This window comes from Desarmillaria tabescens (genome assembly GCF_030435595.1).
Source record: "Desarmillaria tabescens strain CCBAS 213 chromosome Unknown EV420scaffold_17, whole genome shotgun sequence".
Lineage (NCBI taxonomy): Eukaryota > Fungi > Basidiomycota > Agaricomycetes > Agaricales > Physalacriaceae > Desarmillaria > Desarmillaria tabescens.
The window spans coordinates 406421-431853 of record NW_026848316.1 but is presented as its reverse complement, the minus strand read 5'-3'; the positions used below and the strand labels follow the sequence as shown (position 1 = coordinate 431853).

Sequence of the window (25433 nt, the reverse complement as noted above, 5' to 3'; positions counted from 1 at the left end):
TGCAAACAATAGACGGGAGAATCATTACTTTGAGGCTGACGTGAAAGGCCTTGTTTTGTTCGCGTTGCTACACTCGACGAGCCGAGCAAGGCTGTTGCATGAACCTCGTTAAAAACACAAGGAGCGGGTGCCGAGGGTTAGCTGTGACCCGGGGCCACGGAGAGAAGTGTTGACGTTTGTTCCTGTTTCGACTACTTTGCTTGGGCTGTGCGGAGAAAAAACGTCTCGATCCTACTGCCCAAAAACCGACGTTTTCAAGTCAAATAGATGAGCAAGAAAGGCACAAGGCCAACAGCGGACCCATGCAAAAAGGTACCCGAAATTGTGCTTGATGAAATGACGACAAGTCAACAAGTTGGGTTTTTGAGCCGTAGAGCCAAGAGCTGTGTGTTACGCGACGGTGGGGATATATGCCATAAGGGCGTATACAGTTGATATATATTCGAGGTCATCAGTCGACATTCACAAGCCGCAGGACCGTAGTCTCGATTCTCGATTCTTAGATATCTGTTGGGCCCGCAAAACGCAGGATAATGTCCGATGGACTAGTACAATAACCGCAGGTCGCCGAGCCTAGCCCAGTCTGTTTTCCATAAATCGTGAGTCAACGGCCCTTGCAGCGTAGATGTAATAGGAGAGCGGGTTGTAAAGTAGCGCCCGGGCAGTAAAGTCAATACCGGGATGGCGGTAAGAAGGCAAATTTGTTTACGCCACATGGCGAGGCGTCACTCTTGCTTCATATCGGTGGAACAAGTATTCTCTTCAGCAGAGTCTACAAAACAATTACTTGGTCCGAAAATCAGTGATAGTAATGTTAAAGGTACAAAGGAGAATTACCCTCAGTGTCAGCCTTTTGCCGGCAGTTACTACATGGCTTTCCACATACTACCAGGAAATGAGCAAAAGACCTAGTAGTGATATAGTGTCCAATGCAAGATCTCAACGCTCTCTGGGTTGGGAGAGAGGTTTTTTTTGGATAGTTTAGAGATCTCACAAGCCATCAACGCCAGAATGAATGAAGCTCATTGGTGGATCTGTCGGAGAGCACCGTGGATCGTACCATGCAAATGCTGAGGACAAAGACTTAGATCGCAATTGTATCCAGACCATAGCGACAGCTTGAAAAAACTATGATTACCCGTTAAACCACTCACGCACACATCCATCGAAAACTATGTACTAGAGAATGTGACTCAGGGTCATTCGGATAATGAGCATCGAGTGAGCTGGAATCATTGTAGTTAACCTACATTCTCAAATCGTACATCATTGGGGACTTGTCGCCCTCCAACACACGCCACTCATGTTGCGCCGGATCCATCGTGTTGAGAATCAGGTACTGTGGACGGTTATTGGCGAACATGCATATAACCGTTGTCATAAGAATTTCTGCGTGAATACAATACAGCCGCCTCAGTCGCAAGCTGCAGCCCTTGGTCCATAACATCTGAGGTCAACGCGTCAAGAAGGCTAAAGTTACCCCGCTCGAAAGCCAGGATATTCTCCATCAACGCCGAAAGTTGGCGCCTGCGTTTGTCACTGGTTTCGGAAGGTGTGCTATACAGGTCGTACAGGTACACGTGAAGTGGTACACATCTTGGAGTGCTTGTTGGCGTATCTGTTTCGGATCATGAAGTGGGACGTAGGTAACGGTGATTTCTTCGCTTTTCGGGATTTTACGCATCGCGCGAAGAAGGTGGAGACATAGAAGAAGTTGGTATTCGGGCAGCAATCGCGGTTGGCACGCGAGAGGGTTAGAAAACAGCTAGCATGGATGTGACGGAGATGGTGTGTACCGTATCCGCTTTCGAGATGGAAAGAAAAAAAAGTTGGTGCTCAGAATCCCTCCGAGCTCGTCCTTCCGGTACGATTCGGGAAGGGAATTCTTCAATCCATATAGGCGCTAACGAGGCTCGGGAGATAGACCTTCGACGGCTTGGATCTCGAAGGACTTGCCCTCACCAGAATACCGTACAACGTTCTCCAATGAAAGACGATGTGTGAAGACAGGCCGTTCGCTTATAATAAGCTCGCCCTCTTCTATATCCCTGGTGGCAAACATTCCGAGGCCCTTGTTTTCGGCCTCCCTGACCTCGAACAGGGGCGATGACACTCGGGGGAGGGGTCGAAACTTGGATTGCTGTTCAGCTAGGGATGTGATAGGACTAAACTCGTCGACAATGACCATGTCGGGATTCCCAGGTAACGGATAGAGGAACTACGGGTGAGGCTTAGAACGGGTAGTGAATGGTCCCTGGGCCGGGACGACTATCGTCTGCGAGGCAGCCATGCTGTGAAGAGGTGCTGATGGAGTGGTTGGAAGAAAACGCAACGAGGATAATTGAGAGTGAGGGAAACTGTATGAGGTGAGATCCTTAACTGAGACTCATGGAAAAGAATGGAAGTGTATAAAAGGATAATCTTTTACTTCAGACCAAAGTAATCCTTGTCCCAATCGTAGGCTCTCCGCAGCTTCGTACGCAAAGCGCTTGCGAGATCGAAATATTCGTCATTGCCGTTGTGTATCCTGCTAGGTGTTTAGGTCCTTGGTTTAGGGGAGAATCTATGCAGACACACATATGATATCGAAAGCACTGCTTCAAACCACAGGTTAGAGTGCGCACAGGACGTGAAAAATGGAATTTTTGCGAGCGAACCGTATTCCCTACCTGTAGGTGGTATAAATGTAATTCGCGAGCCTTGCGCCTGCTTGATCGAAAATCCTATAGCTACCATGGCCTACATACTATCACGATAAATAAAAATCTATAAGAGCAATTTGGCTACGTACGGTCAGAAAATCACACTCTTCGAGTTTTCCCTTATTTGCGGAATCGAAGATGTGGTCAAATGTCTCCTTGACATCTTTGTCCACCAGGAACAAAGAGAGTTTGAGATTGGAGGGCGCTGATTCTAGTGTAGAATCGGAATCAGGGTAAGGTGCGACTCGCTTGGATTTCTTCTTTTGCTTTTTTCTACGGCATTCGGCGATGCGAACTGAGCCACATAAAAGACCCTCGAGTTCGAGCTCTGGCAGTCTCCGCCAGGGTGTTATAGGCTTATCATACGGAAGGAAAATAACCAACTTTGCACTGAAAGGACAGGAAGAGACGCTGACCAAAAAGATGTCTTCGAAGTTATTGTAATTTCTTCCCACTGCTTTATCAATGGCGCGCCAGATTTCTTGGAGGATAGCTTCGTCCCTCAAAGATTCCACGCCGTTGCGGAGGTGTTCTTCAAAGCTCGCTTCATCTAGAGTCTGGTATAAGAACGACACAGCAGAACAAAATGCGCTTAGACGTGTTTCATCCCCGCTTCGTGTCAGATGGTGGAGAGAAGAAGCCGCGTCAAGGAGTCTAGAAAACTCCTGGGAGCAGACTGTTAAGAATAAACAGTAACATATCATGATGCACGGTACCTGCAAATCTAACCACTGCGAAATGAGTTCAACCAAGGGTCCGAGCATCTCTTCCTCAGGTGCTCTTTCGAACATGTCCACCAGATGTTGACGGACCGCACTAGGTGTCCCTGTGGTCGTATTTCCGAAATAATTGAGCACGAAGCGATAGAGTGCCTCGTCAAGGGTATTGTCAGGTATGCTTAGACACCTTTCCAGGGATACTATCTGTATTTGGAGGAACCACTCATAAGTCAGTGATGATAAGGAGAGAACGAAGATATACCTGCAAACTCGGTGAAAAAACTCTCCTCCCAATGTTAGATCCTCCTATAATGCCAGAGACAATGCTCTCCTCCAGACGTTGTATGGCAGAGTCCACGACCTTTGCAACACCACCGAACAGCTTTCCTCTCTCCTCAAGGGTTCCATCCATTACTGTCGTCCGGTCAATCAGTACGATGTCCTCTAAGTAAGCCGTGATGGCGCTCCATTCTGCAACAAGCATAAAGACACTATGCAGCGAGTGTTTGGTGATACAAGCTGCAAACTCCGGGTTCTCAAACTCCTGGTCCTCAGGCCGAAGCAAGAGACCATCTTGGTTCACCCGGTAAGCAAGATAGGAAGGCTCCTGACGCAAAAGGAGGGCTTCGGTGCGATAATGGTCGCTTTCGAACCATGCGGTCTGTCTGAGTTCCTCGACAAGTATACGGCTACACTGCAGAAGCTCTGAGAAGACAAATCAACGCTGAAAGTCACTTGAGATTACGGAAGGGCATACCGTACGAGGAATCGGAAGTCATGACGGGAAAGAGGAGACTCTTGTACAATCTTATCGTCGCGATGATAACGATGTGGCAAACCTTTGCAAACTTCCCGGAAGCTGATGCTATGAGGAGAAACGATATCAATTCGTATTTTGGATAAAACGTTCGTCATTCTGCGAGTATGTAACGTCGCGACAAGAGCCTAGTTTACGTATCGGACCGGGGTTCCGCCTCTTCTCCACGTGTACCACGACTCTCAGCACTGTGACTTAGAATTTATCTTTACATGTCTCTAATGAACCCGATAATCGCTATATTCGACTATACTTTGAGGCCTGTGGCTCCCTTTACCTGGTTCGGGTTACCCATCACCACCCTGGACGTCGTGGCAGCATTTCGCCTCTGCTTAATCCTCCGGCAGATGAAGGAAGTGCTTCACAGAGAACACGTATCGAGAGCAGGGCACTCTCTAGTCGAAGACAGGTCATTCGCTCGGAGCGCTCTGGCAACGTTGACTGTCGTTTTCAGAGGTCCGTACTTGGCTGTTTGCCGTGTCGTGTCATGAATACTTACTTTCTTCCAGGAGAAGTCATGACTTGTGTGTTTACTATTCTGTCTAGTCAAAGATCTTCACGTTGAAAATCTACAGCACCATTACTTGGCGTTCCCTGTTCCTTTATGGTCTCGGGCACCACGACCCTCTTTTACACGCTCGTCCAAGCTATTGTCGATGCGCTCCCCGTTGTTCCCGCACCCGCTTTCGAAATGGAACTACCTCTCTCCATTGTCGACGGTTTCACGCGTGCTTTCCTGCTCTGCGACCTCATACCACCAGTCGTCACAGCTAACGCGTCGTCCAATATCTCAAACTCCTCCTGGACACTACTCGTCACTTCCCTCGTATGTATCAGTTACTCACGGCTAACACGGTGATATTACTAACCGAATAATCACCAAAGGTTGCAGCAAACGGCGGATTTTTCTTGACTAACCTTTTCTCTTTCATACACCCCACGCCTCTGATGTTACAGACCCCACCGGAGCTCCTGCCGTATGGCTGGACTACCGCAGACTTGTGGTGCGCACCGGCAATAACGGGTCTCTATGCCCTGCTCACTCATGTCCAGCCTTTCTGGGCTGAGGCGCATACCTTTATCGTCGATCTTCTGAACGGCGGTATCGTGTCCGGGAAAGCCGTAGAGCCGGTTGACAACGACACGGCCAGAGCTGTATGTGCAGTCCTACTGGCTGGCCTGTTCGCTGGACGGACTGTTAAAAACTTTAGACATCTGTGGCAGCCCCAACGTACGTATTCGTGCATGCATTGTGGTCCCCTTTCTGACCATTCTGCAGTGAAAGTCAAAACTCAGTGATCATTGTTTTTCGGTTCGAGCCTCGACGTTGGGAAGAACCGAGATTAGTAGATATTGCACTTGCAGACTTGCAACGGCTAATCAATTGAGTGCAGATATACCATAGAAAATATAGAAATGCATCAGACTTACGTCGCTGAATCTGGGGAAGGCTTAACCAACTACGCGCTTATGATTGTTGCAATTCCGAGAGGTCATAAGCATTATATGTGTATTATGTTCAACTACCACGCCAAGGACCCATATCCTTAGGACAATGACAGCAGGTTAGATCCCATCTGCATGATAATGATATTCATCGTTGTAATAATTACCCCGAATGTCTTCACCCGCAAGAATCTCCAATGTACATTCCATTGTAATGCGCTAGTGGTCCGGTATCTTGACTAGTTGCGGCAGGTCCCCAACAGATGTTTTAGACGAGGTTCTCGTCAAAACGCACCAGCCAAGCTGACATTCTCCGGGTACAAGCCTGCTTTCTTATCTAAATAGAACGATTTGTACGACGCGTCTATTTCAGGTTCAAGAGGGCCTACGTTCCTTGTCAAGCTCACCATTTCGTGGTCCATAGAGCTTTGTTGCTTGGGCCAGATGAGTACCAACATAGTAAGTAGGATAAAGGCGACGACAGGAATGGATGACAACCAATGTGATTATGAGCACAAAACTGGGGAATCATGGGAAAGAAAAAACAGCTATCATGACACCACCAGAGCAAGGCATTCTCAGGTGGGATATTGAAAGGGTCTTCTCGTATGATAATTTTTGTAATGAAGGATCTCAAATCACGTCCTAACAAGGCGTGCTGCTACTCAGCGACTGAAACCCCAATATCACTGGGAGAAGCCAGGAAAGTCGAGGCGTATTCGCCTAAGCCAGAAGAGGTACCTCTGCGGTGGAGTCACAAAACTCGCAAGGTTTCATTGATGAATGGAGATTGATACTTTCCAGCCGAGTGGGTGTCGGCGTCGGTGACACTCGACAGTAGGGGGGACAGAGAAGACAGTTGTCTTCTCGAAGTGCTTTACTACTCAACTTCACGACCACGCAGATCTCCAGTTGGAGAAGATAAAATAATATTACTACACACCATTCCTAGAAGCCATCCGTACTATGAAAATCTACTTACCAGAACCTGCATTGCTTCTCTGGTGGAGGGTTAAGCTGTATGAATGTCAATCAGTAGATCCATTCCACAAGAGATGTAAACCATGTCACCTTCGCGGTCTTTGAACATTTGAACGCCTCCGCGAACTCCGGGATATTGAACACAGTTCCATCGACACGATATTGTGAAGGCGAATGGGGGTCGGTACGAATGCGTTGGAGCTATTATTATTAGTGATGAGAAGGAGCCCAACCAATGGCAGATAACTCACGGCAGCAGCTGGTTTCATACTTCGAGCCCATATCCGGCCAAACGATATGAAGAACAATTGTTCTCTATGGATAAAATGAATGAATGATATCTAAATGAAACGTACGAACTAACCTTGTAAAGTCCACTCCAGGAAGCAGGTACTCGTTCCCTTTTGCTCTGGACGTCTCAAACTGCGCTCTCCATGCCCGATAAGCCTGAATGAGTCCGGTATCGCCAATATTCTCGCCTGAGGTTCTGGAGCGATGTCATTCATGGTCAAGATGAAACGAAATTAAACCGCTTTACAGATTGCCCTGTAATCCTCAAATGTCAACAGAAGTCTGTGACCAGACGGAGGTACTCACGTTGACATGGACTTTTCCGCCTTTCCCATCATCAATTGTGTACGCTGGTAGTAGTCATCATTAGAACCTCGCACACCATCACGTACAGGTACAAGTGTCTTACCAGAGTACTGCTTCACAATACAGTCCTGCTTCACTTGGAACCCGTCGCTCGTTGAATTGGTCCACCACTGTTCTAGTTTGCCTTCTTGGTTGTACATTCTCCCAGCGGAGTCAAAGGCGTGCTAGTTAGGTCCTCATATCAGATATGAGTTAAATGATTAAAATATTGATAGCCGCGAACCGTCAACTCATGTGCGGCGACGTGTCCAAAGGCGCCGTAGGCAAGGTAGCCGGGCCTGTGCGTATCAGATTAGCGAAAGGCGCAGGCAACAAATGATATTATGTACCAATCCTTAGAGAAGAAAGGTGGTTGGAGGATTCCGGCAGGGAAAACGATCTGTCTGCTGTCAGCGAATACCCGGAAACGCCACGAGATAGCCGCACCTCATTGGCCGGCGGGTTGAAGTAGGCGTTGACCGTAGAAGGGAACATCTCCCAAGCCTCCGGATCCCGGTTTTTGCCCAGTTGGAACCATTCTTTGACCTTCTCACTTGTGCTACGGAAGCAGCAGATGAGACACATTAATAACGAGCCTAGACATAACGGAAACCCACGTAGCACTAAGGACGTTCTGGAAGAACTTATTCTCGTCAATTTCCACGAGTCTGTAATAGCTTGCAATGGACTCGGCACTACGGGTGTCAGGGGATACTGGGAACCCAACTTTGACGTGTATGGCATCTGCCTTGTTGGAAGCGGCTTTCGCCGATTTCTTGTCCATCCAGTCGACGTGAGAGAGTGATTGTTTGAAGGCCTCGACGATGTCTGTGAAACTTGTTTATTCTAGGCAAATAAGTGAAACGGTGAAGGGCACCAACCGGTGATAACCTTGGTTCCTTTCTCTTTGGATTCGCCGCCAAAAGTTTCATTGACAAAGTACCTGCCAGTAGCAAACCCAAGGGCAGATTCGACTTGCCCTACACAGTACTCAGCCCGATCCCCCACGGCGCCTTTCTTTATGCCAGATAATGTTTCTAACAGCGACCTCTGCGCTTGCCACGCTTCTGTACCCATCCCGAGATACGGAGACAGAGAAAGAGCAGTCTGTGCGACGAGGTACGTTTCAATAACGTCTGCAGGAGAGTCATCAAGTATTTCCGAGAGTGATTCAGCGTAGGGCGGGTACGTCAGAATGACATTGTTTGGGAAATTTCGAGGAGTGAACGTCGAGAAGTAGTCTGAAAACCGAATCTGGGGCAAGGTCGCCGTCAGGTTTGAGAGAGGGACTGGGTTGTAAGTGGCGACTGGATCTTCTTGCAGAATATCCCTGAAAGTAGAGATTAGCCATAGGTCGGAGCCAGTATGTGAATCCTACAGGTCAAGACTAGCGTTCGCTATCCTTGTCTCAAACTTGACAACTTTCTTAGCGAGCTCATGTGCCCTTTCGGTTTGATTGAGCGGCTCTTTACCACCATCCTTGTCGTCGTCGTCTTCGCCCCAAGGAGGCCAAGGCCAAGGGGGCCAAACACTTTCAGCCTGATGCGTTAAGGGAGAAGAATCTGATTTGAATTTGCTGCGTAGGCTTTCTTCCTCTTCGATGAGAGTCAAGAGTAGCCTTTCAATGACGTTCTGATATACCTCCCTAATGGACTCCTCAGTATAGTACTCCTATGGCATATGTTGTCAGGTCTGCGTTTACATTCTGCCATTTTTATTCACGCACCTTAGAGGGAAGACCGAGTGACGGCTGGTTAAACCACAATGTCATAAAGTTTGGATCAACCCCAACGTCACCTTCGACATCGAAAGAGAATAAAGCCTCGATACCTGAACCGCGACATTAAGGTTTCCGGCCATTAAATATCACCTCAAAGCGTACCTCGAGAATGCAAAAATGCGATAGCGGCTGTAAGTCCTTTCTTACTCGTTCTCTCCTCCTCGGTGACATTACTGATATCAGTGCTGTTCCCGCGGAACAATTTTCGTACAGTCTGTACAAGATGATACAAGGGCTCGGTGCCAATTTCGTCTAACTTGGTTTCATTGAGACACGAGGTGTACATTCCTCGAATCTTGGTCAAAAGCTGTTCATCGGCTGTCGGTACCGCAGACGTTGGTTGGGGAGCCTCGAGAATCTTTTGAAGGATTTGCTTGTTCTGTACTGCTAGAGCCTCGAAGTTTCCAAAACTGCTCTTGTCGGCGGGCAAGGGATGTTCCTTGAGCCACCCACCGCCTGAGGGACTGATCAGCCAACACCAATGCAACACCAAGATGGAAGTCACACACTGGAGAATTCGTAGAAGTTCTCGCAAGGGTCCTGTGATGTATCTAAGGATGACAGGATGGATGCAGAGAGAATGACACATTGCGGAGTAAGACACAACGGCTGCAAGGAGTCAATTGGGTTTACGTGAAATAATGACACACATATAACGCACTTCTGGGGGTTGGACAGTCGGTTCCGGAGGGGGCAAAACCGTTTTTGTCGCATGGGCAGTTGTAGTGGCCGTCAGTGTATAGGTCTCAGTTGGTTTGTCCCCGTCAGGATTACCACCCTGCCCAGCGTTCAGTTTGTGTTGGACACCAGCAAAGAGGCCGATGAATATCTTTTCCACGACATCATTAGCAATCAAATATAATGCAAATGGCAACACCCACCGAGCTCAGGAGCAGCAGAATAAGTACTACCACCAGCAATACTTTTGTGAGAGGCGTAAGAGGTTCCTGTGCTACAGAAGTGATGCGTTCGCCGAAAGAGGGGCGATGCTGAACGACTTGCGCGCTTTCTCCATCTTCAACATCAGGATCTTGGAGAAGTGGTGCTGTTTCTTCACGTCGGGAACGCGTGAGCCGGTCATCAAAGCATATTTTGGCTAACGAACGAACCTTCGGCCGTGTCCGCCATGATGACGAACTGAGAGTCGGCCTAGTCGACTCAAGATAGAGCACTGAGAGTCGTGGTTGCTGTAAAAGCTGCGTTAGGGATGCCTCAAGGATTGTGCAAGGCTTAGGTATAGGGTACAATGAGGCCAACGGACGGCGACGAGATATGCCGAGTTTGGCAGGTTCGTCCCCACCAAATAGCGGTCCGCATACCCGTGGACCGGAAGCGGGAGGTGCGACAGGCAGCCGACTGCAGCATTTCCGGAACTTGGGTCGCGTTACTGTAGACAACTAATCAATATTGACTGATGCACTGTATAATACAGGATTTTTATGGAATTTCAGCAGAAAACCCAGAGGCTTATCATAAATGTCGCCCCGAAAACTAAGGTACCTAAGATAATCATACAGTCATCACAGATCTTTACACGTTCACCCCAAAATATATAGCATCCTTCAGATCTAAGGCATTTCATCATGCGAATATCAGGCACTGACAGAAACCTCAAAATGCTTTCCAAGGTTGGTTGGAGGCGGTGTGAAGAACTAGAATCATCAGGTCAGCGTCGCTGAGGTTGAAAAAAGAAGAGTCTCAATATGTCTTACCCGTGTCTTAATACCTCCCGCACTTGGAAGGCGGGTAGACCCTGCACTGAGATATCCGTCGACTTCGGCAGCAGCGCCACGACCCTCGCTGGTAAGAGCGTTGGCATGAGAACTATTAACGTACACGAAATGTTATGATAGCTCACTTGATACCCCAAACAATCAAGGACTGTCCACGTCTGCAGTCACCCGCGGCGAAGACACCTTCGACGTTGGTTGAATATTTCTGCAGAAGGGTTAACTTGCAACCGTCAACAGAAAAAAAGAAAGTGCCTGACTTTGAAGGGCGTCTGGATGTTAGAACGGGCGTCTTGTTTGAGCCCCAATGCCTTGATGGCTTCAACCTGAGGACCCAGGAAACCGAGCGCCAGGAAGACTAGTTGTGCAGGGAAGAATTTTTCAGATCCAGGAACTTCCTCCATTTTCCATCTTCCGCCACTATCTTTGGTCCATTCGACGCGAACTGTCATTGTAATTTGAGCCTGATTCCAATTGGGATGAATGTAATTTCCAACACACCGGTATTCAAACCTTTGAGCTGACCCTCTTCATCAATAACAAAGTCCTTGGTGGAGATACAGTATTCGCGTGGATCTGCTCACAAGATCAGTACAAAAATATCCATATTAAATGATCGGTAGAAATACCGTTTCCAAAGTGGGCAGCAACTTCCGTATGACCGTAGTCAGTGCGGAAGATTCTGTAGTCAAACTCCATTAGCTTGACGTGCCAGAAAGAGCGGACAATGAACTTACCGAGGCCATTGCGGCCAGGGGTTGTCCCTCCCACGAGAGACCGGTGGCCTAGGTAGCAGCTCGAAATTCGTGACAGACTTCGCGCCGTGGCGCATCGAGGTTCCGATACAGTCGTTTCCAGTGTCACCACCTCCGATCACGATCACATCCTTGCCTTTGGCGTTGATGTAGTTACCATTCTCGAGCTCAGAGTCAAGGAGAGACTTCGTGTTGAGCTGTGCAGACCGTCAACACATACTCCTCTCTTCTCACACTCGGAACATACCTGCAAGAACTCCATGGCAAAGTGGATACCATTGACTTCACGGTTAGGAATCTTCAAGTCTCGAGGCCATGTGGCGCCGGTGCAAAGAACGACTGCATCATTCTCCTCCCGAAGCGTGTTTACATCCACGTCAACCCCAACGTTCGCATTGGCGACAAAGGTCTAGATAAATATGTAAGATCGTCGCACCATGCAGGAACGTCACGGAAAACGTACGATGCCCTCAGCAGCCATGAGATCAAGACGCCGCTGAACAACAGACTTGTCAAGTTTCATGCTAGCAAAAACATTTAGACAACGATGCAACAAGAAAAGGTCGTGTGACTTACTTTGGAATACCGTACATCAGCAAGCCTCCAAAGCGATCATTGCGATCATAAACAGTGACCAGATGACCAGCTTTGTTGAGCTGATCAGCACAAGCCAATCCTGCGGGGCCTGATCCTATGATGGCAACTCTCTTGCCTGTTCGGAAGGAAGGGGGGTTCGGAGCCATCCAACCCATTTCGAAGCCCTAAGTTCAAAGAAATCATCAGCTGAAAGTATGCCTCCCAGAAAACACGAACTACCTTGTCGATAATAGCACACTCAATGCTCTTGATGCCGACAGGCTGCTCGTTGATTCCTAGAACGCAAGCTCCTTCGCAAGGCGCAGGGCACACACGACCAGTAAACTCAGGGAAATTGTTGGTCATCAAGAGCCGATTGAGCGCATCCCTCCACTGGCCTTTGAAGACAAGATCATTCCATTTGGGAATGATGTTCGAGATAGGACAACCCGTGTCAGACTGGCAGAAGGGTACACCACAGTCCATACAACGAGCGGATTGGTACTTGAGCTCGCTTTCGGTCAAACGAGTAGAGATCTCCTTCCAGTCCTTGACACGTTTGCGAGGAGGGCGGTAGGCCTCGCCCAAGCGCTTGTACTTCATGAAGCCACGAGTTTTGTCCAGCTTATTAAGACGGAGCTTCGTCGAGGAATCATCTACAATGGAGTCCTCTAGGTCAACTACCGAAGGCTCATGACGAGACTTGGGAGTCATCGGAAGAGACTGTGACAGTGGGCCCTTGGGCAGCAGGATGTCTTCCAGGCCTTCAGAAGCCAAATCGACTTGGCTGGCCGTTCGTGAAGGAACGAGGTCGATGACACTTTGCCTCATCTTCTCCTCCTTCTGACGTGCAGCTTGCTCTTCCAGTACTCGTTTGTAATCCAGGGGCATCACCCGGACGAACAGAGGCAGAAGGTGGTGGAAGTCGTGCAGTACTCGGTCCGCTACCTCAGAACCAGTATAGTGACGATGATCTTCGATGAGACTTCGCAGAGCGGCGATTTCACGGGGATCAGTGACTTTGCCGAGCTCGACCATCTCCATGTTTACTTTTGAGGCGAACGTGTGAGCGGTGTCGAGGACATAGGCGATACCCCCACTCATTCCGGCTGCAAAGTTGCGTCCAGTTGTGCCGAGAACAACCACTCGCCCGCCGGTCATATACTCACACCCATGATCACCAGTCCCCTCGACTACAGCATTGGCACCAGAATTCCTGACCGCGAAACGCTCAGCAGCAATACCACGAATGAAGGCTTCGCCGGAAGTAGCGCCATACAGACAGACGTTTCCGATGATGACATTCTCCTCGGCCTTGAATGTGGACCCTTTGGGTGGATATACGATCAAACGACCTCCAGAAAGACCTTTGCCGACGTAGTCGTTTGCGTCACCTTCGAGCTCGATGGTGATACCTGGTGCAAGGAAGGCACCACAAGACTGACCGGCGGATCCGCACATTTGTATGTGGATAGTATCCTTCGGAAGGCCTTCTTCACCGTAGGACTTAGAGACGCGATACGACAGTGAAGTTCCCAGGGCACGGTCGGTATTGGTAACATCGCAATCGATGTGGACGGGGAGACCTTTGGTGAGGGCTGGCTCGGACTCATCGATAAACTTGTTGTCCAGCCGGATATAAAGCTTGTGATCCTGCGAGCGGACGCGATACGTTGCCGCACCGGGACGCATCTGCCAAGCCGGTTTCAAGAGAGCAGAGAGGTCTAGGTGTGCAGTCTTAGGTGTACGCAACTTCTCATTGACCTTGAGCATATCCGCTCGTCCAACCATCTCGTTGATAGTACGGAAACCCAGCTTAGCCATGTAACCGCGCAATTCTTCGGCAAGATAGTAGAAGAAGTTGATGACTTGTTCGGGCTGGCCAGCAAATTTGGCACGGAGTTGAGGATCCTGGGTGGCAATACCCACAGGGCAAGTATTCACTAGTCGGAAATGTCAATAAAAACATGAATGTGCGAATAATAATATTAATAAACATACGGTGACATTTTCGCATCATGATACAACCCATCGCAATCAACGGCGTTGTAGCGAAACCCCATTCTTCCGCACCCAACAAGCATGCAATAGCAATGTCCCGGCCTGTGCGGATCTGGCCATCGGTTTGGACAGTAACTCGGCCACGGAGGTCGTTCAACACCAAGGTCTGGTGTGTCTCTGCCAAACCCAGTTCCCACGGTAAGCCTGCGTATTTGATCCCCGTCCATCGGGAAGCCCCGGTGCCACCGTCGTGACCAGAAATAAGTATGTGGTCTGCCTTCGCCTTCGCGACACCACTCGCTACGATGCCAACGCCGACTTCTGACACCAGCTTCACGGAAACACGCGCACGGGGGTTCGAACACTTGAGATCATAGATGAGTTGTTTCAAGTCCTCGATGGAATAAATGTCGTGATGTGGAGGAGGAGAAATTAGTCCAACACCGGCGGTAGAGTGACGAGTGCGTGCAATAGATCCCGAAACTTTGTGTCCTGGTAGTTCACCACCCTCTCCAGGCTTCGCACCTTGCGCCATCTTAATTTGGAGCTCGTCTGCATCGGCCAGGTAGTTGGATGTAACGCCGAACCTTCCAGACGCAACCTGTTTAATGGCAGAGCGCATAGTATCGCCGTTGCTGAGAATTAGGGACCGTTCTGCATCTTCACCTCCTTCACCAGTGTTGGACTTTCCACCAAGACGATTCATAGCGACGGCAAGAGTGGAGTGTGCTTCCATAGAGATAGACCCATATGACATTGCACCGGTGACGAATCGACGAACGATTTCATTCCAGGGCTCAACCTGTTCAATAGGAATAGCCGTGGCGTTCTCGTACCTAAATTCTAGCAGTCCACGTAATTGAACTCGTTTAACTTGTTCATCGGCATTCCGGGAGTATGCATCGTAGGCACCTTGATTTTTTTCCCTCACTGCGTCCTGTAGGTTGGCGATGCCCGCGGGGTCGTTGATATGGGCTTCGCCTCCGTCACGCCAATGATATTCGCCCGACTCGGGCATGCCGGGTGGGATGATAGTGTCACGAGTTGGCCAACCACGCTCATGGAGCTCAAAAGCATCCATCGCGAGAAGATCAAAGGTCGTGCCTTGAACTCGGCTCGCCGTACCGATGAAGCATCGTTCGACAACTTGACTGTGTAAGCCAAGGATTTCGAAAATCTGGGCACCCTTGTAGGATTGCAACGTGGAGATACCCATCTTTGACATGACCTTGAGAATACCGTTATCAACAGAGTGTCGGTAGTTGTCCATAAGTTCAGCAACTGTTTTGTCGCCTTTGATACTAAGAAAGGAATGAGCAAGTTAAACGGTTTGCACACTGAAATACATACAGTTTCTCTCGGCCAATTTTGTGTATAGTCTCCATCACCAACCACGGGCAAACGGCATCGGCACCATAACCAACCAGAACGCAGAGATGGTGAACTTCACGAGCCTCACCAGTTTCCACCATTAAGGCAATCTTCGCACGTTTCTTCTGAAGAACAAGATGATGATGAACGCCTCCACAGGCAATCAGGGCCGAAAGGGGAACGCGACCAGAGCTCGTCGCTCGATCCGAGAGAATTACCACCTTCACGCCATCGTCGATGGCTTCGGTGGCTTCACTGCAGACACGCTCTAGAGCAAGTTGATAACCAGGAAGACCTTCTTCCTTCGGGAAGGTGATGTCGATAGTTCTTGACGGCCAGGTACTGTAGGCAGATTTGAGGTTCTTCATAGCGTTCATCTCTTCGATGGAGACGACAGGTGAGGGTAACATAATACGATGACATTGTTCAGGTTTCATCTCTAGCAAGTTGCCTTCCGGGCCAACGTACGCTTCCAGAGACATGACAATGTTTTCACGGATGGGATCAATCGGGGGATTCGTAACTTGAGCGAAGAGTTGACGGAAATAGTCATAGATCAGGCGAGGTTGAGTGGCCATCACAGCTAGAGGAGCGTCATTTCCCATTGATCCTAACGCTTCCTTTCCGTCGGAAAGCATAGGAAGCATGAGTAGGTTGAGCTGCTCGACAGTGAAGCCAAACGCCAACAGCTTGGGGTCATTGCTGAGAGGCGAATCATCAAGAACAGGCTCAAGAACAACATGACTACGTCGAGCCCGCTTCATGATGTTGGGTATGTGAAGGATGTGCGCTTCAACCCATGAAGCGAAGTTCTGTTTGGAAGCAGTGGCTCTCTTCAGCTCTTTGTCGTCAACAATCCTTCCTTCCTGAGTGTCAACGAGCAACATGCGACCTGGCTTCAAACGACCCTTTTGCACGACTTTCTCGGGAGGAACAGATATGACACCAACTTCGGACGCACAAACCATGATGTCATCGCTGGTGACGACATATCGGCAGGGTCGAAGACCATTTCGATCAAGATTCGCACCGCAGAACCGGCCGTCACTGAACGCGAACAGCGCAGGACCATCCCATGGCTCCTGGAGACATGCCGCCCAGTTGTAGAATGCTCTCTTCCCGGGTTCCATATTCTCGTTGCCTTGCCAGGCCTCGGGAATCAACATCATGATGGCCTCAGGAAGAGTGACGACGCCATTGACAACAAGAAGCTCAAGAACGTTGTCAAAAGCAGCAGAGTCGGATCCGCCGGTCTCTATGATGGGGTACAACTGCTCAAGTTGATCGCCGAAATTCTGGGAGTGGAGCACGCCTTCTCGAGCGCGCATCCAGTTCTTATTCCCTCGGACGGTGTTGATTTCACCTTTGATGTGGATCAGGAAGTCGTATTGCAGCCGTACATTTCGGTGACATACCATTATGCGCCGCCCATCTCATGGGCTGTGCCCGGTCCCAACTGGGGAACGTATTCGTTGAGAAACGCGAGTGCACCAGAGTAAAGTGAGCACGATATAGGACGTGGTTGAGGTCGTGATAGTAGTTGTACACTTGCGGCGGGGTAAGTTGACCTTTGTAAACGATGTTCTTTGATGACAGCGAACAAACGTAGAAACCTTTTGCGAGCGTACTTTAGATAATAAAACAAGTCCGGGATACAATAAGCTTGGTTGAGAACACATAAGAACGAAATCACAAACATGCTATGAGTCGCGCGCTTGCGAAGAACATAGAGCTGAAGCTCAAAGTATTTTGCATCGAAAGTCCCACCTTGACAGACGCTACCGTCACCATAATGAGCTCGAAGAACAACAAATGGCTGAACAATAGCCGGCTCTTTGCTACTCGCTGCCGGGCCAAGGATCGTCCCATCAGTAGGGACTTCTCGCCATCCCAAAACTCGCAAACCGAGGTCATTAGCAATCTTGGCAAAGGTCGCCTGCTGAGTTTGGAGAAGGACGGGGTCGTTGGCCTTGAAGAAAACGTTGCCAACTGCGTACTCTCCGGACTCAGGAAGAACGCAGCCAATGTCTCTTTCAGCCTCTCTTTTGAAGAACTCGTGGGGAATGGCAGTCATCACACCAGCGCCATCTCCATCTCTGCTGTCAGCGCCGGTGGCACCTCTGTGAGTCATTGCACAAAGTAGATGTCGAGCATCGGATACGATCTTGTGACTGGGTTGCCCCTTGATATGGCATAGGAAACCTACACCACAGGAATCTTTTTCGTTCTCGTTGGAGTACAGACCCTGGTTAGCGGGAAGGGCACCCGCCCAAGAGTTAGGATCACGTTCGACGGCATAGAAGCCAGTAATATTTTCTGCAGACGCAGACTCGGATACTAGAGGGAAAGAATCTGACAAGGAAGGGGTAGCGACGGCAACACTGGCCATAGAACTAATAAGGGGATACTGGTGGTAGCTGGTCAAGGAGGAGGAAAAATATGAATGGACCGTTGAAAAGAATTTGCAAAGTGGTCCTGGTGGAAGGAAGGGAAGAACGGATCGAGCGGACGCATACCCCTCCGCAGAAACCTCGGCCGAGCAGTACCGACAATCCGGCGATTCTGATTGGTTCGAGGCCCCGGCCAAGAACGGTCCTTGCGGGTTTCCTTCATACCTTGTGGTCATCTGTTCATGTGGCTTACTTTTAGTAGATAGCTTACTCGGCTGGATCATGTGTAGCTAGCCGTACGCAGAAATCCGCGAGTCTAGCGCTCGCTTATACAGTTGGACGGGTAAAGATGAGCTCAAAGGGGGTCAGGTACAGCGAAAATTAAATAGCGGGCCAGACGATCACGATTGGCGATCAAGATATCGGTTGATCTCGGAGAGCTGGAATTGCCTCGAATCCTCGACTCTCACCACCCATCTGCGTTCCAAGTAGCGCTGGGTGAGAATGCTTTTCGGCAAAGTATTTAACGTGACAATGGTTGCACCCCCCATGTGAGGTTCATCCTCACATGTAATAACTGTGAGTTTCCCATGACATCATCGCGCGCAGCACGGAAAGTTTTTTCTGTTTTTAACACGCAAATAACATGTTAAAAACGTGTGATTTTCCTGTTATTTCGCTACGCGGTCAGAAATGACCATATATGTATGAATACAAGGTAAATCAAAGGTAAATCGAAATCTATCATGGTGTACGACAACAAGCACACCACCTAGAAGTAGTCATCTTAGTGACCGATGATGCTTGGAGCCTTGGAAGAGGCCGTTCCGTAGGCTCATCCCACCGGAGTTTCTCACAGAATTTCACACCACTGCTGGGACCCTCCGATGTTTTTAACGTTACATACATGTTATTTTCATGTGATTACTAGGTATGTTATTAACATCAGGCATTCTCACCCAGCGCTAGTTCCAAGAACGTGCATAATCTTACTCGTTTCCAACATTCATTCGGAGTTTTGGACGTGGGGTAATTACAGCCAAGAGAAATGATTCGACAGGAAATTTGGATCAAGTTCTCCCGCGAGTCAATAAGATCCTGATCCATATGATTTTTCTAGTTACTCCTAATGACGTTGGGAAGATCTGAAAAAATATCGGATGCAAAAGTAGTCTCAGTCTGAGCTATATCTCTTAAAAGCTCGTCCAAGGTTTGGGGTGTACTACCTAGCACCCGACACACGCAGTGCTTGAATCAATGTTCTACCCCAGGTCTTCCAATCGAACCCTGGCTTGGGAGACTGGCTGACTTCATCGATGACGCTTTCTTCATTTCAGCGTCCGCAGTAAGTCCTTCCATGTCATTGCAAAGATACTCGTATCTGGTAGAAATCGAGATAGAGTTGAAGCTATATCTGATAATCAAGAAGGCGGTGGCGTGATTGTGGCCTTGAGATGTCCCAGGATGTCCCTACCTACCTTGACAGCGTCTGGTTTCAGGGGTGAGCACGCAAATCCGTGCGCAAGAGAACCGGGCACCGCGTCCCGGTCATTTCACTTCGGTAGGACTCAGGTATAAATCAATAACAGCCATCCATTCTCAACAAGTTGAAATTTTTCATGCATGCGCGAGACGGAAGCTTTAATACCATTATATTGTATTGACTACGTTTCCCTCACACGTCATCCTAAACGGAAACACTTCGCTCTCATTTGAAGATCACTCGTAGTCAGTTACTCCAGTTCCCTGGACATAAACACGCCGGACTGGGGCATATGATCAGTCGGACGCTTTCATGATGAGCTTCAATTACACTCATCAGGTAGACGCACGTTATCGGAAATGGTGCCCCTCAAGAATCAAAGATAACCGGAGGCTGACCTGCAAACCGATTCCATTCTAGAACTGGCTATTTCATACACGAGGCATCCACAAGAGCCAATAACTAGCAGCCTGCAGTTAATCTGGAGAGATGCAAGCCGAAAGACTTCTTTCATCTCGTCTCTAGCCTCTAGTGAGGCTGCCAAGTAGAACAGACTGTAGGACAGTACTGCAAGGACACGTGATAGGAGCTTAGCCGGCGCCATCGTGAAGCGCGCAACAAACAGCCGCTAAGTCCAGAGAAGACATCAACTGCCTGCCAAAACGCTCTTGATTGGCGACCTACCCTTATGGTGGCCGTTGTATTGCCTTACGGTCTCTCCAGATGCCATCTCCCAAAGCCTCGCGGAATGGTCGGAGGAAGCTCCGAGGGGAAGTGATTTAAGTCACGGCCAAACAACAAAGATACGATTGGCTTAACGTACCTGTGACAAGATAGGCCGAATCCGCGCTGAAAGCACAGTCCCAGACCCACCGCTGATGCCCAGTGAGGATCTTCTCCTGCCTGAACTCAAAGTTGTGAGAGATGGACCATATCTTGACAGTGGTATCCGCGGAACAGGTCGCTAGGCATCTAGGGCGGCATTTTATGAATGGGCCATCAAAACGAGGGGGAGAATACTTACTTCGTATCCGGACTGAGAAGACAACGCGTAAGATATTTGTTGTGGGCATGGAAGGTTGTCACTGCTTGAAAGCGTGGGAGGCCAGAAGCCTCGTCGTTTAGCTTCCACACGTAGCATTGACCCTTGCAACAACGGGCTGAAAAGCTTGTAGAATTATTATTTATGCAAACTCACTTTATTGTTTCCGGCAACTAAACATGAACCATCGGAAGCCAGAGTTACCGATCGCATAGGAATATCACCCGCTGGAGTCTACAAAAAGATGATTGAATCAAACATGCTGAACAGTGCAAGCGACCTACAAGTTCATGAGAGCAGATGTTCTCGGACAAATCCCACTGCTTGATGCTTCCTGCCTGGTCGCACGATATCAACTCACCCTGGTTCGGATGAACACATACATCATTGACTGGAAATACGAAATGAAAATCAATAAGGGAGATGGTAGAACCAAAGAGAGAAAAGGCCTTGCCAGGAGCGGTATTATCGTAGGTTCGATGTAAATGTGGGTTTCTAGGAGGAAGTGGATCAAAACTAGTAAGCAGAATAAGGGTTCAATCTCGTACCGAAGATCCCAAATTTTGATAGTGCCGTCTTCGCTTCCTGTTACCAGCCACTTTCCCTCGCTGTGAAATTGAACAGACGTCACGTTCTTGGTGTGTCCATCAAAAGTGACGAGCTGATTATAACGAGTCAAAAATACATGGTAGACCATGTATGAGATAATTACAGGTTCGTTGGTCGCGTTGGCTATTTCATAAATGTTAACTTTCTTATGTATCGCGGCCGCGAGAAGCCGTTTACTGAAGGGTACAAATCAGTGAGTGGAAGTAAACAAGGGAGCTGAGCGGTGGCTAACTCTGGGGATATCGCGAGGCGATTTACTTGCTAATGACAAGGTATGAGCACTGCAATTACACGTATCAAGAAACGCACGCACACCGGATTCTCCAGTTCGAGCAATGGTTCGAGAGCATATTCCACTCCAAGCTTCCCAGAAACGAATTTCGTGGTCGTATGATCCTGTGACTAAAATAACGGACATGTCACTGGCAGTGGCTGCCTTGGACGTTGAAGTTGGAGCCGGCATCGTTGTAACGAGGTGAGGGTACTCAGCTACGAGCAGTGCAGCCTCTCAGGCAAATAAGAACAAATTCTTCCTATTTTCGTCCACCGGGAAATCTCGAACTTATATCCGAGGCTCCCTTCGTCCATCATGTCAATCTGAATGCTATTCTTTGACTGGGAGTTCGCGTCTCGAATGGTCCCTACCTGCCGAGTCATCGTACCTTTTCTCTCGACTCTGTCACCCTCTCTAGCTTCCTGGAAAAACCGGTAGTAGTACTCTCGGGCCACTGATCTCCCTCATACATAATGAAGTCATGAAATGGTGCCGTTCCCTGCACTTTTCGATATTACGTTCCAATCCTGTGCAGCGTAGTACCTCCTTGGGACCTTGATCTTGATTGGGCCAGTCACCCGGTTGTTGCATGGCCGATTGCGTGGACCATAAACTTGGACCCACCGTCACAAAACCCCTCATAAACCGACATGGCGGCGGTGCATGAAGATAACCTCCAGAGATTCACACACCAACTTCGATATTTCATAAATGAAATTCCATTTTCATTCGTTAAGTTTTCGAGGGCCTTCTTCCCCCAATTCCTATCCCCGATCTAGCGTTCGACTTCGATTCGCAGCTGCTGAGTACTTAACCCCCTTGTGTGTATTATTCATTATGCTGGTCTCAGATAAAAAGACTGTGGCATTTCGCACAATTGTCCCAGCAGTTCAACTATTTTGGCTATGAACTCTCTGCCTGTGCGTCCTACGCTCTTCTGTACACTGCCCTACCTAACTCAAAGCGATGCAGGTTGGTACTCGTGTTTTCTTCTGGGACACAAGAGGCCAAGTCGTGCACGGGGTCATCCAATCAACATCCCGAACGGCCGATGTATGTGGCATTTGTGTCTTCTCTCCACTTTACAATATGAACGCTTTTAAACGTACAGGGCACTGTTATGGTCGTTGTTGCCAGCGATGGGGGACGGACCATCACCCTGCCGTAAGTCCCATCACCTTATGATGTGTTCGACTTGCTCATTCCATAAGCTAGTGCGGCAGGAGTCACACAAAGTCCCACCTAAAAGATTCGTTAGAATGATTACACCTTTCATAGCACTGCATTATCTCTCTGGGACTTTGGCATTGGTTTTTTTCTTGCGGGTTATCAGGGATTCTCTCTCCTCTCAGGCATATATATATTGTATCATCGTACTTTCCACTCGCACTTAGTAGTTTATTCACACATTTGTCATCCAAGCTTATCAGATTTACACTACGTAGATTGGAGATCGTCAAGTATTATTATTATACACGGTTACCCTTCATGTCAATTGCGCGGATTTCTGATCTGGAAATCTCAGCACTATCACATATCTACATATCGGACCAACCACTGATAGGTTACTACCAAGTGGGATACGTCATATCAGTGGTCGGAGACAAGCAAGATCGTGCGCAGATGAGGTTCAGTAGCCATAAACAGTTGTTTGTAGTCTGTCCGAGAAACAGAAGTCAAAATATAATAACATTTTGGATGAGTCGCACGATCGTGACTGTCGTGGACGTCAAAGATCAACCCCAAGATTCATGACAGAAATCCAATTATGTCGGACCTGTCCGCGTATAGTCCCAGGAATAAAGATGTGCACTTAATCAGCCTAGTCATTTCATTGAATGGACATGTGGTTCACCACAGGTGGCAAGACAGGGTTTATGGATTACTGACCCTGACCGCCTGAATGAGCAAAAAACTCAGCTCTCCGCAAGTTCAAATGTCGTTGGGAAATTTGACCTGTACAGAATCCTCCCCATGGAGATGCGGCGGGATGTCCGATGGCAGCATCAGGCGATTTGGGGTATTTGACGAAAGTAGGACCCACTGCAGCCAGCGCAAAGTGTGATTACCCAGGGAGGAACTTCTAGACAAGGCATCGGAAGATAGGAAAGAAGCGATTGAGGGAACAACCGGAATTCTTCAGTTTGTCAAAGGTGTGAAGTAGAAGAGTGCCTATCCACAAGGAGTGAAAGATCTATTGGTTTCGAAATCTTGAACAGATTTCAAATTTACGACGCTGAGTACTGAGAGGCAGTCTAGCAAGCCGCGGCAGGAAGTATCGGCCTCGGGGAGGGTCCTTTTCTCCAAAATTACATGACAGGATCATCTTTCAAGTAGTACGAGGTACTAAGATTCGGATTGCGGAGTAAAACGGTACCGTGAGATGTTGACATCAATGCTGCTGGAATTGAAATCAAATTCGGTATTCTTTGTTTGTTTCCACAGACAGGACTTGCCGGATCTGTGCCGTAATCGTTGCATTTCTCTTCGTCCTCATCGTCCATTGTCCTGCTCTACGGGTCCCTTTTTCAGGTGCAAAAATTCGACCTGTAGGCTCTACAAGGACATCAGATTGACCTTGCATGGTCGATATCCGTTCATGACCAAGATCGATGCTGTCAAGGAGCAAACAGGCGTCGCCTCCAACAGTTCGTGGCGTATTTCTTGATTTCATTTCCTTCCTATCTAACCGTTCTTCTAGAGGAACCCCAAGGGAATTTGCAAGCAGCTTTGGCCCGTACTGCTACGAGGAGTCTAGCTCTATACTTTTCAAGACCTGTAAGACTATTTCGGCCCTCAAAAGGTAGCGTAAATCTGTCCATCTTCTATAAGAATACGTGGCAATTTCATTTCTCAGTCTCCGGATGGCAAACTTTAAGAGGATTGGCAGAGAAGCATGGCTCGTCTCTCAATCACCGATTTCTGTCGACGTTGGTCAAGGACCAAGGAGTGAGTAACCAATATTTATGACGTTGATTGAATTTGACTCTAATAACACCGTAGTTCCTGGTGATACCTAAACATTTCATTCCGCCTATGATGGTAAATGCCGTCCTAGGTACCGTTCTCTGGACGACTTATGTGGACGCTTCTGCGACCCTCGAACCGTACCTTGGCCCACATCCAATTATGAATGCGGCGTTGTCGGGGGCAATAGCAGGAGGCGCTCAGGCCGTAGTCGCTGCGCCGGCGGAAAATGTTCGGCTCCTACTAGAAGGCGGAACCGTCTATCATTCGTGGTCGCATGCGTGGAAAGAAGTATTCCGGGGTACGCAGTCAATTCCCTCAGCTTCAAGAGAACAGAACATAGAAGAAATTCGTGAAGTTAGAAGTTGGATGAGAGAAGTGGGTGAAATGGCGGGTCGCGGGTGGGACGGCTGGGGCTGGGGCTGCGCTAAAGACATGTGCGGTATGTTGTCTTTCTGACGAGGTCTGTTTCATTGATTCATCTTCGCAGGGTTCGCAGTATTTTTCTCGATATTCGAAATCACTCGACGCATCTCTGTTTCAGCAAAAGAAGCCGCACATAACCTAATCGCTTCCAGACTTGCGATAGAGTCACCGAGCGAAAAACGGAAAGACACACTTGCGAGGCAGCTTCCACGGACTGTCCATGGTGTCACGCTTGTTACGGGAGGGGTAAGCTACCTATTACTTTGAGTCAAGTTGAGGCTTATGGCTTATTTCTAGGTTATAGCTGGCTTGGCTTATGAGTTTGTTGGTCGACCTTGGGATAATGCGCGACGGACCGTGCAACTGGATCTTATTTCATCTGACCATGCTCGCGGGAAACATTCACCATTCATAGTTCTCTTACACAAATTTCGCGAAGAGGGTCTCATCTATTTCTTCCGCAATCCGTACAAAGTGGTAGACCACTCACGTTCGCTCAGTCCTTTCCAGCGTTGTCTTAGTAGCGTGTTAAGGACTTTAGGCCGTGTTGGACCATGGGGCGTGGGGTTCTTAGCCTGGGAAGCTTACAGTAGCTCATAGTCATTCTTCGAAACCCAAATAATCATGGTATCGTTTCCTCCACATTTCCGGGCTTCCTTGTACTGATAACATATTAGGCTCGCATGTATTTAATACTACAGGCAGAGCTTGGCTCCACAATACCTGCC

The 25433-nt window shown here is 48.6% G+C and overlaps 7 protein-coding genes across 7 annotated transcripts; 3 read left to right on the top strand and 4 right to left on the bottom strand.

Moving 5' to 3' along the window:
* Positions 1–2306: 2306 nt before the first annotated feature.
* EV420DRAFT_362538 (uncharacterized protein) lies at positions 2307–4375 on the bottom strand. Its single transcript, XM_060481847.1, has 8 exons — positions 4179–4375; positions 3684–4126; positions 3419–3625; positions 3119–3367; positions 2792–3058; positions 2663–2739; positions 2578–2610; positions 2307–2527 (listed from the first exon to the last, which is right to left on the bottom strand). Exons 1-8 carry the CDS (start codon positions 4198–4200, stop codon positions 2425–2427), a joined length of 1401 nt encoding a protein of 466 aa, XP_060330805.1. The 5' UTR covers positions 4201–4375; the 3' UTR covers positions 2307–2424.
* Positions 4349–6000, top strand: EV420DRAFT_1542954 (uncharacterized protein). The gene is made up of 5 exons (XM_060473181.1): positions 4349–4694; positions 4748–4762; positions 4814–5064; positions 5124–5469; positions 5518–6000. The coding sequence occupies exons 1-5, from the start codon at positions 4451–4453 to the stop codon at positions 5535–5537; spliced, it is 876 nt and encodes a 291-aa protein (XP_060330804.1). The 5' UTR covers positions 4349–4450; the 3' UTR covers positions 5538–6000.
* A 527-nt stretch (positions 6001–6527) lies between these two features.
* EV420DRAFT_1542950 (Metalloprotease) lies at positions 6528–10490 on the bottom strand. The gene is made up of 19 exons (XM_060473180.1): positions 10191–10490; positions 9963–10132; positions 9743–9910; positions 9591–9690; positions 9184–9537; positions 9028–9131; positions 8680–8972; positions 8183–8631; positions 7919–8129; positions 7749–7860; positions 7652–7701; positions 7546–7600; positions 7366–7486; positions 7263–7306; positions 7204–7211; positions 7030–7152; positions 6917–6980; positions 6756–6866; positions 6528–6701 (listed from the first exon to the last, which is right to left on the bottom strand). Exons 1-19 carry the CDS (start codon positions 10207–10209, stop codon positions 6663–6665), a joined length of 2595 nt encoding a protein of 864 aa, XP_060330803.1. The 5' UTR covers positions 10210–10490; the 3' UTR covers positions 6528–6662.
* Positions 10469–18432, bottom strand: EV420DRAFT_1542933 (NADPH-dependent glutamate synthase). The gene is made up of 15 exons (XM_060473179.1): positions 17212–18432; positions 16930–17141; positions 15494–16877; positions 14144–15444; positions 12383–14085; positions 12143–12327; positions 12030–12090; positions 11814–11975; positions 11549–11763; positions 11441–11493; positions 11313–11387; positions 11072–11256; positions 10940–11019; positions 10794–10881; positions 10469–10733 (listed from the first exon to the last, which is right to left on the bottom strand). Exons 1-15 carry the CDS (start codon positions 18186–18188, stop codon positions 10674–10676), a joined length of 6741 nt encoding a protein of 2246 aa, XP_060330802.1. The 5' UTR covers positions 18189–18432; the 3' UTR covers positions 10469–10673.
* A 1092-nt stretch (positions 18433–19524) lies between these two features.
* EV420DRAFT_1542909 (WD40 repeat-like protein) lies at positions 19525–21556 on the bottom strand. Its single transcript, XM_060473178.1, has 11 exons — positions 21352–21556; positions 21271–21299; positions 21142–21214; positions 20978–21090; positions 20884–20924; positions 20714–20820; positions 20586–20663; positions 20412–20533; positions 20211–20359; positions 20072–20149; positions 19525–20015 (listed from the first exon to the last, which is right to left on the bottom strand). Exons 1-11 carry the CDS (start codon positions 21499–21501, stop codon positions 19978–19980), a joined length of 978 nt encoding a protein of 325 aa, XP_060330801.1. The 5' UTR covers positions 21502–21556; the 3' UTR covers positions 19525–19977.
* Positions 21557–22217: 661 nt separating this feature from the next.
* On the top strand, positions 22218–22558 carry EV420DRAFT_1642869 (uncharacterized protein; the record flags this gene model as incomplete). The annotated part of the gene is made up of 4 exons (XM_060477422.1): positions 22218–22232; positions 22285–22365; positions 22424–22476; positions 22528–22558. The coding sequence occupies 4 exons, from the start codon at positions 22218–22220 to the stop codon at positions 22556–22558; spliced, it is 180 nt and encodes a 59-aa protein (XP_060330800.1).
* A 1353-nt stretch (positions 22559–23911) lies between these two features.
* Positions 23912–25305, top strand: EV420DRAFT_1479781 (uncharacterized protein; the record flags this gene model as incomplete). The annotated part of the gene is made up of 5 exons (XM_060469608.1): positions 23912–23960; positions 24014–24261; positions 24316–24721; positions 24770–24951; positions 25003–25305. 5 exons carry the CDS (start codon positions 23912–23914, stop codon positions 25303–25305), a joined length of 1188 nt encoding a protein of 395 aa, XP_060330799.1.
* Positions 25306–25433: the final 128 nt, after the last annotated feature.

Excerpts from the sequence above, each read along its gene's own strand:
- EV420DRAFT_1542933 (XM_060473179.1), bottom strand. The coding sequence starts at position 18,188 with ATGATCCAGCCGAGTAAGCTATCTACTAAAAGTAAGCCACATGAACAG. Across the intron at positions 17,142-17,211 it reads AAGCGCGCGACTCATAGCAT|TACGCTCGCAAAAGGTTTCT; the intron begins GTTTGTGATTTC and ends TATTATCTAAAG. Across the intron at positions 11,976-12,029 it reads TCATGGCTGCTGAGGGCATC|ACCTTTGTCGCCAATGCGAA; the intron begins GTACGTTTTCCG and ends ATATTTATCTAG.
- EV420DRAFT_362538 (XM_060481847.1), bottom strand. The coding sequence starts at position 4,200 with ATGACTTCCGATTCCTCGTACG. Across the intron at positions 4,127-4,178 it reads GACTTCCGATTCCTCGTACG|AGCTTCTGCAGTGTAGCCGT; the intron begins GTATGCCCTTCC and ends TTGTCTTCTCAG. Across the intron at positions 3,368-3,418 it reads CGCAGTGGTTAGATTTGCAG|GAGTTTTCTAGACTCCTTGA; the intron begins GTACCGTGCATC and ends GTCTGCTCCCAG.
- EV420DRAFT_1542909 (XM_060473178.1), bottom strand. The coding sequence starts at position 21,501 with ATGCCGGCTCCAACTTCAACGTCCAAGGCAGCCACTGCCAGTGACATG. Across the intron at positions 20,925-20,977 it reads ATCAAAATTTGGGATCTTCG|AAACCCACATTTACATCGAA; the intron begins GTACGAGATTGA and ends ACTTCCTCCTAG. Across the intron at positions 20,821-20,883 it reads CTACGATAATACCGCTCCTG|TCAATGATGTATGTGTTCAT; the intron begins GCAAGGCCTTTT and ends TCGTATTTCCAG.
- EV420DRAFT_1542954 (XM_060473181.1), top strand. The coding sequence starts at position 4,451 with ATGTCTCTAATGAACCCGATAATCGCTATATTCGACTATACTTTGAGG. Across the intron at positions 5,065-5,123 it reads CACTACTCGTCACTTCCCTC|GTTGCAGCAAACGGCGGATT; the intron begins GTATGTATCAGT and ends TAATCACCAAAG. Across the intron at positions 5,470-5,517 it reads ACATCTGTGGCAGCCCCAAC|TGAAAGTCAAAACTCAGTGA; the intron begins GTACGTATTCGT and ends ACCATTCTGCAG.
- EV420DRAFT_1542950 (XM_060473180.1), bottom strand. Across the intron at positions 9,132-9,183 it reads CGCATTTTTGCATTCTCGAG|GTATCGAGGCTTTATTCTCT; the intron begins GTACGCTTTGAG and ends GTCGCGGTTCAG. Across the intron at positions 6,981-7,029 it reads CCTGGAGTGGACTTTACAAG|AGAACAATTGTTCTTCATAT; the intron begins GTTAGTTCGTAC and ends TTTTATCCATAG.